Raw genomic sequence first — 9,177 nt, forward strand, 5'->3', positions numbered from 1 at the left:
TTGAGGTTAACAAATTGGCACGCCCAGTGGGACCACTTTGCCTCTCATCTCCTCTCCTACATATTGAAGCGCATATCCTCGTGTTCAACGATCCAATGGATCCAAAGAAGAACCAAAACTCTTTGATCCAAAAGGCTGCCGAGATTGCCACCATTGTTGGTTTATCATCCACCGGGGGCAAGATCGATAATACAACTACGACAAATGGCTCAAGCTCTTCGGGCTCGGAAGAGATCGACTCCAAATCTCAAGCCTTCACCACATTGCCGGTTATGGTGGTTGATGCAACTTCCGTGGATGAGCAATTGGCGCACTTGACCCAAACAGTGGCTAATCTTCAAAAAATAGTCGAAGACAAAGACATGAAAATCACTCAATTAATGGATAAGTTGGAACAGTCAGAGGTTGGGGAGTTTAGCCCGAAGCACGAATCTTACCCGCTTCGTGACGAGAAAGCAAAGCAAGTGGAAGAAGCACAGCCTAAGCCGGACTTTGTGCAAGGCGCCGCTCATTCTTCGATGTCAGTTGCCACACTGTCTGTTCAATAATTGCAAGAAATGATTGCCAATGCCATCAAAGCGCAATATGGCGGACCATCTCAAGTCTCACCCATGTACTCAAAGCCGTACACTAAGCGGATCGATGCATTGAGGATGCCAGCGGGATACCAACCCCCAAAACTTCAACAATTCGACGGAAAGGGGAACCCCAAGCAACACATTGCTCATTTCATCGAAACTTGCAACAATGCGGGGACTAACGGCGATCTCTTGGTGAAACAATTTGTAAGATCACTCAAGGGAAATGCTTTCGATTGGTATATGGATTTGGAACCTGAGTCCATCAACAGTTGGGAAGAGATGGAACATGAATTCTTGAATCGCTTCTACAGCACGCGTCGTACTGTGAGTATGATCGAGCTTACCAATGCGAAACAGTGGAAAGATGAACCGGTTGTGGATTACATCAACCGTTGGCGTGCGCTAAGCCTAAATTGCAAGGATAAGTTATCCGAAGTGTCAGCAATTGAGATGTGTATCCAAGGGATGCATTGGGGACTTCTCTATATTCTTCAAGGGATTAAGCCCCGAAATTTTGAAGAATTAGCTACTCGTGCCCACGATATGGAATTGAGCATCGCTAACCATAAAAGCGATTTTACCGTGGACAATCAACTGATGGAAAACAAAGACTCAAAGAGAAGCGATAAATTCACTAGGATTGCTGAGGAGTCTATGGCCATCAAGGCAAGCAATGTGAAAATTCAATCAAAGAAGAGAGACGAAAGAGATGAAGATCAACGTATGTTCAATGATAGACGTCAACCTACGTTGAAAGAAATGCAAGAAAAAGAATACCCGTTCCCGGACTCTGACGTCTCGCAAATATTTGATACATTGTTGGAAAAGAAATTGATAGAGTTGCCTGAACCAAAACGCCCCGAGGAGGCTGAAACGGTAAATGACCCTAAATACTGCAAGTATCATAGAGTTATCGGTCATCCTATAGAAAAATGCTTTGTGGTGAAGGAAAAGATCCTTAGATTGGCCCGAGAAGGAAAAATAATCTTAGATATCGAAGATGTGGTCAACACAAATGTTGCTAGCATCACTCATGCCCGGAGTGCTCGTCAAGTTCTATCCTCTAGAATAGAAGAATCGTTGAAATTTCAATTCGGTAGCCTTGATCCAACCTTTGTCAAATCTCTGCTTATTGAGAGAGAAATCATATGCAAAGAAGATTCCACACCTTTAGTTGATGATGATGGTGAATGGACCCTCGTGACGCATCGACAAAAACAAAGGCGACGTGTCGAGAAGCTTCACTCGTTGAAGCCAATAAAGCTAGCTGAACCCACTCGCTATGAAAGTGGGATTGAGGATACGAAAGCACATGACACCGTACCTAGAAGTTCATTCAAAGGTTCCCGTCGTAATCGAGTAACTTTGGAAGACTTCTTTCCGCAATACCTTCGTCAAGCAAAAGCCGAGAGGTTACCGGCCATTGCACGTGAAGAAAAGAGTCAAAAACTTGCTACATGTTGCACAACTATGACTTTCACGGATGAGGATTTGTTGCTAGGGTCAAAGCCTCATAATCGGCCGTTTTTTGTCTCCGGGTTATTGCATGAGAAAAAGGTCGACCGCATGCTTATAGATGGAGGGTCAGCAGTCAATATCATGCCAAAGTCTACTTTGAAACAAGTGGGGATCACAGTTGAAGACCTGACTCGCAGTCGTTTGACCATTCAAGGCTTTAATCAAGAGGGCCAACGAGCAATTGGAATGGTTCGATTAGGTCTCACGATTGGAGAACTAACCGCCAATACACTATTCCATGTGATCGATGCAAGGACCTCTTATCACATGTTATTGGGAAGGCCGTGGCTTCACGAAAATGGAGTAGTTCCATCTACCCTTCATCAATGCTTCAAATACTTGAGGAATGGAGAGTTAATGAAAGTCGATGCTAATCCAAAACCATTCACTGAGGCAGAATCACATTTTGTCGATGCTAAACTTTATGTGGACTTAAACTCGGTGCAAGAAAATTTGGTAGTAGAGTACACACCTATGGATGATAGTGGCACGAAGTTCGAGAAGTTAACTACTATAATTGAAGCCCCGGCATGCAAAATCAACAAGCCCATAGAGAAATTTGATTCGCCGGTATTCCCATATGTTCCTCCGTCATGCCAAAAAGAAGTACAAGTTTTGTTCAATGATTGCATTTCATTGCCATCTAATGTACAACCACATAAAGTGGAATCGAGTCATTGTCGAATCATCAAGAGGGAGTTGATTATGCCCATCATCTGCTTAAGCCCGTTAGCCCGTGAGAAAATGCCCTCCGCGCTCGTTCAACATCAAAGAGTTCAAGGAGAGTTCAATTGAAAACCATATAGTCTCCTAGCCAAGTGTGGATACAACTTCTCTAGCTCGCCACGATTAGGTGAACTAAAATCCGAGTTAACGGGAGAAAAGACCCACGGACTAAATGAAGCACAAAGGACATTGAGAAGACAAGGTTTCCATGTTGATCAACCTAGAGTTGGTTTGGGATTCACTCCAATTGAACCAGTTAGGATATGCATGTCAAGGAAAGAAGAGTGCGTCAATGTCCAACATATCACCGTAAAGGAAGGTGGAAAACAAAATAAAGGAACCGATCGTGTTTCCGTTTTTTATCGACTCGGTGCTCCTGTTGCTCGAGCTTCTGTCTTTGAGAGTCTTGGAACTTCTAATTATGTCTCTAGTGTCCATAATAAGCAGTCTACGAGTGGAAGATCTGTTTTCACACGTCTTGGGCAATAACAAAGGAAAAGAGAACGTGATGAGAAAGTAGACGAATTGGAATTGAGAAGTGAAGCTCAAAGTCCTCTGCCACTTCGACAAAATAGAAAAGATTCATCGATCCTGCTTATTGCCATAAATGGAGCGGTGAAGGTGAAGCATCGCGTCATCAAACATCATGTCCATGTATGCGAAGATGCTCAAAATGAAGATGAAGTGGAGGTTAACGTTAGCTCATGTTATGCAAGCGCTGTTGATGATTTGAATCCAAAACTCGCATTATCTTTGAAGAAATATCTCCGTTTGGAGAAGAGAACAAGATAAATTAAAGTGAAATGTTCGCTTGAACTACGTTATGACTTGATCCCTTTGAGGAGGGAACGTAGGCAGCTTAGACCCATATTCTAAGTTCAGTCAAACCAAAAAAAAAAAAAAAAAAAAATATTCTAAGTTGTTCGCTTGAACTACGTTATGACTTGATCCCTTTGAGGAGGGTACGTAGGCAGCTTAGACCCATATTCTAAGTTCAGTCAAAACAAAAAAAAAATGTTCTAAGTTGTTCGCTTGAACTACGTTATGACTTGATCCCTTTGAGGAGGGTACGTAGGCAGCTTAGACCCATATTCTAAGTTTAGTCAAACCAAAAAAAAAAATTAATTAATTAAAAATAATAATAATAATAATAATAATAATAATAATAAAATGAATCAAGAAAAATAGGGTGATTTATTTTACTGATCCATCTAAAGGCAATGAAGAACTAGGCACGCCCTCAAAAAAGGAGTAATTTGCAACGGCTAAGTCAAAAACCTTGGATGTCTCTTTCGATGGACAGTGGTTGCTAGACTCGTCGTTCGAAGGTAAAAGCGCGGAGATGATCTCATTCCCTTCACCATGAGCAGCTTCGAATGCGGGATCAGAGGCCGCGTTATCAAGAGGAATATGCCGTTTCCTAGTAGAATTCTCCGCAGCTTGCGCGATGTTTCCCTTTCCAATAGATGAAGAAACATGAGGTTCTTTGGGGTCTTTCGCTGAAGCTCTTTGAACAGTACGACCAAGTTTGAGTGATAACTTAGTGTTTGCTCCTAAAGAAGTTTTCCAACTTTTGGCCCACCGTTCTGTATACTCCTTTGTCACCAAAGGAAAGGAAGATGTGTCACTTGGCATAATAAGCTTGGAGGATGTTCCCAATAAAGTGCAAGATTTCCAAAATCGGATGAGTTCGTGCAACTCACAAGTCAATATTTCTTTCTTTAAGTCACCCGGAATGCTTTGGCAAAAACCATGTTGGCGGCTGAATCTATGAGGACTGTACGCTTCAATGATGTGTTCTGCTTCACAACGGAATGTCATATAGCTGGATCGCAAGGCCACAAGAATATCTTTGCATTTGCTGGAGAGTTTGGCATCGTCCGTGACTAAAATTTCTTGCTTGGAATACCACAAGTCTCGGAGCTTTGACATATTGATATTATGAAACAAGTCGCGTGCCTCATCGAGATCAAAATGTTTAGCCATGTTCTCTCCAGCATATTTCACCATATGAGCGCCGATTATCTCGAGTTTGGAATGAAAGTGAGTCTCGAGAGTATGTCCTATCCATGCATAGAGATAGTGAATGGGAAAGATAATAGGAGACTCGCCTAAATTCTCTGATGTAGATATTCCCCTTAAGCCACGGTAGATGCTTGCTAGTACAGGAACTGCCAACGAAAAATATTCTCCTCTAGCCATTCGACTTGAAACCTTGAAAACAGAGGCGCGTATCTTATCAATTGATCCATGAGGGAGAGCAAAACTACAAAGCCAACATGCAATGAACGCGGCCAAGTAAGTTTCTTCTTTAATATCTTCCTCGACTTTGAGCGTTGCAAACGGTATGTCGTATTCCTTGGGGCGAGATAACTTTGACGCGTCGACCTTTCCACAAGGATTGCGAGAAAGTTTTGGCCTAGAAGTCCTCTTTCTTGATAACCTTAAAGGAGGCTCGCTATATCTGGTCGGTCCTTTGAACCAAAAGTCAACCCAATCGGAGAGTAGTACGCCACTCGAATCCTTTGAAAGTCTGTGGTACGCCATGAATAAGTACTTGCAACTACGAGGTGAGAAAGTTCCACGAGAGTCATGATTGAGGAGCTCTTTCGCTGAAGGAACCACTTCGTCGTAGAAGTCTCCATGAATGGGCAGCCCGCATAGTCCGCGTATGTCCCATAGGGAGATCTATAATTCTCCATTAGCCGTGTGCAAAGTGTTCGTAGAAGGGCACCATAATTCAAGAAAAGCTCGAAGAACCTTTTTGTTGCAGACGTACGTGAATAGCGAGGCATGAACGGCAGCATATATCTTGGCTTGGCGAAGCGTGTCCGCATAATGGCTTAACACGTCTTCCGTCCACTCCCAATAGCCGACATGAAAGGACACCTCTCCGAAGTTGGATGGTGGGATCTTCCACGAGCCTCCCTTGAATGAGAAAGGACGATGTAGGAGTATAAAATCTACAGGTTTAGCTTTTTCGTCGTGAAGCGGGGACCTCAGCAGAAAAACTCGTGAACGGGAAGAAGAGCCGGAACGAGAGTCAATTGTTTCCCTAGTAGCTTCCTCGGACCAATTGGAGAGGTGCATGGATTTTTCGATAGATCGTGACTGGGAAGATGGGCAGTTTGAAACCGGTTCATGAACGCGCAAGGTTGTACCTTTGATTTTGAAGTTGTCCTTATCATTGCGAATAACGATGCATGGGAAAGGTTCGTCTCGATCTTCGATGTACATCTCCACGATTTCCCTAAAGATTATCAAAAAAAAATATCATGGGTTCCACCAAAAAAAAAAAAAAAAAAAAACAAAAAATCGTTCCGGCAATATGTAGAAAGATAGAGGATTAGTGGCGTCGTTATGTGCGTGGCTGCGCAAAGTGATTGTTTACGTCTATGAAGAATGGAATTTACGTTTCGATCAAGAAAACAAACTTACCAGTCGTACAACGAATAAAAAAAAGATAGAAAGAAAGAAGAAAGGAGGGGGTCTCGATGGTTGTGGAAACAAAAGGGGATTTCCAAGGCACAATATTTTATCTGAAGACGAAATAGCAGAGCTACCCATTATATGCATGCTGCGATGAAAAGAGTAGCAAAATTATATCTTATTACTTGAGGAAGGGGATAAGTGTTTAGAAGGAATTTTCTAAATAATACTCAGCAGTAAAAAATAAAAGGAGGAAAAGATATTATTCATTGCCAAAGTGGAAAATTCACAGAGATTCTTTCCTTGTGCTGCTACTTGCCTAAAGTTGGATTTCGTCTCATGATTGTGGTTTAGAAAGACCATGAGTTGTGGGTCCCATTATAATAATAATAATAATAATAATAATAAAAAAAAAAAAAAAAAAGGAGCGCATCCAATCTTCACGTGTATTTGGGGTGTGCTGCTAGCCATTTTTGTCAAACAAATAATTGAGGTGGGCCCCAGTTATTAATTTGGTGGTCAAGTAGCATTTATGTACATACCCAAATTTATTTGGTATGGCCATGCAAAATTGAAAAAAAAAAAAAAAAAAAAAAAAAAAAAAAAAAAAAAAAGTCAAATACTTCAAGTCTCGTCTTCTACAAGCATTCGACATGTTCTCCGTCGAGTCTTGAAGTGGGGGCATTTGTTGACATTGAAACTGGGATTAAATTACAAATTAATGGCCTAAATAATTTGGTTATTGATTTGGATCTCGATTAACAGTCCATAATAAATTTGGACTTTATATTGAAGTCCACACTAAATTTGGGTTTCGCAGATATATCATATGGGTTAACCCAGAATGAGTACTAAATTTTTATTCTTGGGTTAGCGATTTGGGCTTACAAAATATAGCTCACATTAAATAAGTTGTAAGTGTCCAAGTCCACCGGCCCAAGTTTCAAGTCAAGAAACCCTAAATCGAGCCTATAAAAGGAGGCATAAAACACACGCAAAGACATATACAGGGATACGAGGACACAAGTACACAAGCATCAAGCAAGGCGGACATCAAGCACTCAAAAGCTCTCAAGTCTCGAGCTCTTGCCACGACGAAGAACAACAACCGCAGATGTTCGACATCTTCATCAAGGCACCATATCCACAAGACCTAGAAATCCCCAAATCGATTTCTAGATATCCATATCTACTTCCGCAAATCAACGGTGGAATCAAGCTCTCAATTCAAAAACAAGCTTCGGCCCTTGGATTATATCTAGGAGAAGAATCAGAGGAATCAACAAAGATCGTAACCCATTTTCGTTTTGATTAAAATATATTTATTTGTTCCTATTTTTTCTTGTCTTGTAATTTATTTTGCAGACATTTAAATTTGAGGTTAACAATATATATCACGTGTGTTTATCATATTAACACACAACACGCTGTACACACACATTGACTTATATATATAATATCAATTCAATCAACAGCCATATATATATATATATATATATATATATATATATATATATAATACTGGGTGAGTAGTACAGACGATAAATAGTTACGAAATGGTTTTTCGGATTTTAGAAACAAAGACAAATGGATTCAATTATATAACAAGATATTCATATAATAATTAATTTTAAACTTTAAGATGAATCGATTTCAAAACCCGGCTCTGATACCAATTGAAAGACTTTTATTTAATTTTATGCGGAAAACCTTAATCACAGAATCTTGAAATCAAATTCATCTTAAGAATATAATCACGTAATAGAGATTATCGACATACCGTTTGCCATGGATTTCGATAGAGACACGATAGCATTCTACAAGCCGAGCCTAGTCAGGCCTCCTTCGAATCTCCTTGCGAGAACCTTATTCGTAGCACATCTTCTTCTCTCTATCTCTCTAATATCACAACTCACTAGGTATTTCTGTAATTGATGGAATTCTTAATTTGCATCTGATGGTTGAGGATAAGAGTTGTGGATTCTTTTATAGACGAGAGAAGAGGGCCACGATTGATTTGTAACGGCAGAAGACAAATCCCACCCATCATGCTCTTTTATTGCCTTCAACATTACAAATCAATTACCATAAAATCACCTTAATACCATAATTGAATTACCCACTATTTAAAATTAATTAAATTAAAGATTAGTGGACCAAAAAATAAAACGTTAAAAATATAAAACTAACACATGTTTGTTATCATCTTGTTAATGCTTTTAACTAGGGGTGAAAGTCGGATGGATCGGATCGGAATTAGCCTTTTCGGAAAATTTCCAAAACGTTTCGGAAGTACAAAATCAGTTCCAATTCCAATTCCAAAATTTTCGGAATCTAAAAATTAATTCCAATTCCAAAAGGCCCGGAAATTTCGGAATTTCGGAAAAAAATCGGAAATCACATTAGCTTAAAATTTTCAAAACATAGCGAAAATTTTCTAAAATGTTCACAATTTTCCAAAACTAAAAACGTTCACGTCGATAAAAGTAAAACTAATAACTACAAAAATTTAGTTGAAAAAATAAATAAAAGTGAAGACACCGTAGTATCTAATAAAACTTCTAACAATAATTCATTATGTCAAAATCCTAAAACAAAATTTATAGGTGTATTTTTCGGAAAAATAAATATTGTATAATATTTATTATTTATAGGTGTATTTTCGGAAAAAAATCGGAATTTTTCGGAAATAATTTCGGAAATCAAATCGGATCGGAAATCGGAAATTCCAAATTTATTTTATATAATTCCAATTCCAATCCAAAAAAATCGGAAAATTTCGGAAATCGGAATTTCGGAAGTCGGAATGAAAAAAGTTGTTCCAAAATCGGAACTTTTCGAATCGGAATCGGCGGAAATTGGAATTTCCGTTCCAACTTGCACCCCTACTTTTAACACATATGAACTTCGACATAAAATTTTG

At 39.6% G+C, this 9,177-nt stretch overlaps 1 protein-coding gene across 1 annotated transcript; it reads left to right on the forward strand.

Annotated features, from left to right (window-relative positions):
- Window positions 1-557: 557 nt before the first annotated feature.
- LOC148766856 (uncharacterized) lies at window positions 558-2,894 on the forward strand. The gene has a single exon (XM_088825605.1). It carries the CDS (start codon window positions 558-560, stop codon window positions 2,892-2,894), a length of 2,337 nt encoding a protein of 778 aa, XP_088681731.1.
- Window positions 2,895-9,177: the final 6,283 nt, after the last annotated feature.

This window comes from Erythranthe guttata, chromosome 11 (genome assembly GCF_056151865.1).
Source record: "Erythranthe guttata isolate IM_541 chromosome 11, IM_541, whole genome shotgun sequence".
Classification (NCBI taxonomy): domain Eukaryota; kingdom Viridiplantae; phylum Streptophyta; class Magnoliopsida; order Lamiales; family Phrymaceae; genus Erythranthe; species Erythranthe guttata.

Excerpts from the sequence above, each read along its gene's own strand:
- LOC148766856 (XM_088825605.1), top strand. The coding sequence starts at position 558 with ATGATTGCCAATGCCATCAAAGCGCAATATGGCGGACCATCTCAAGTC.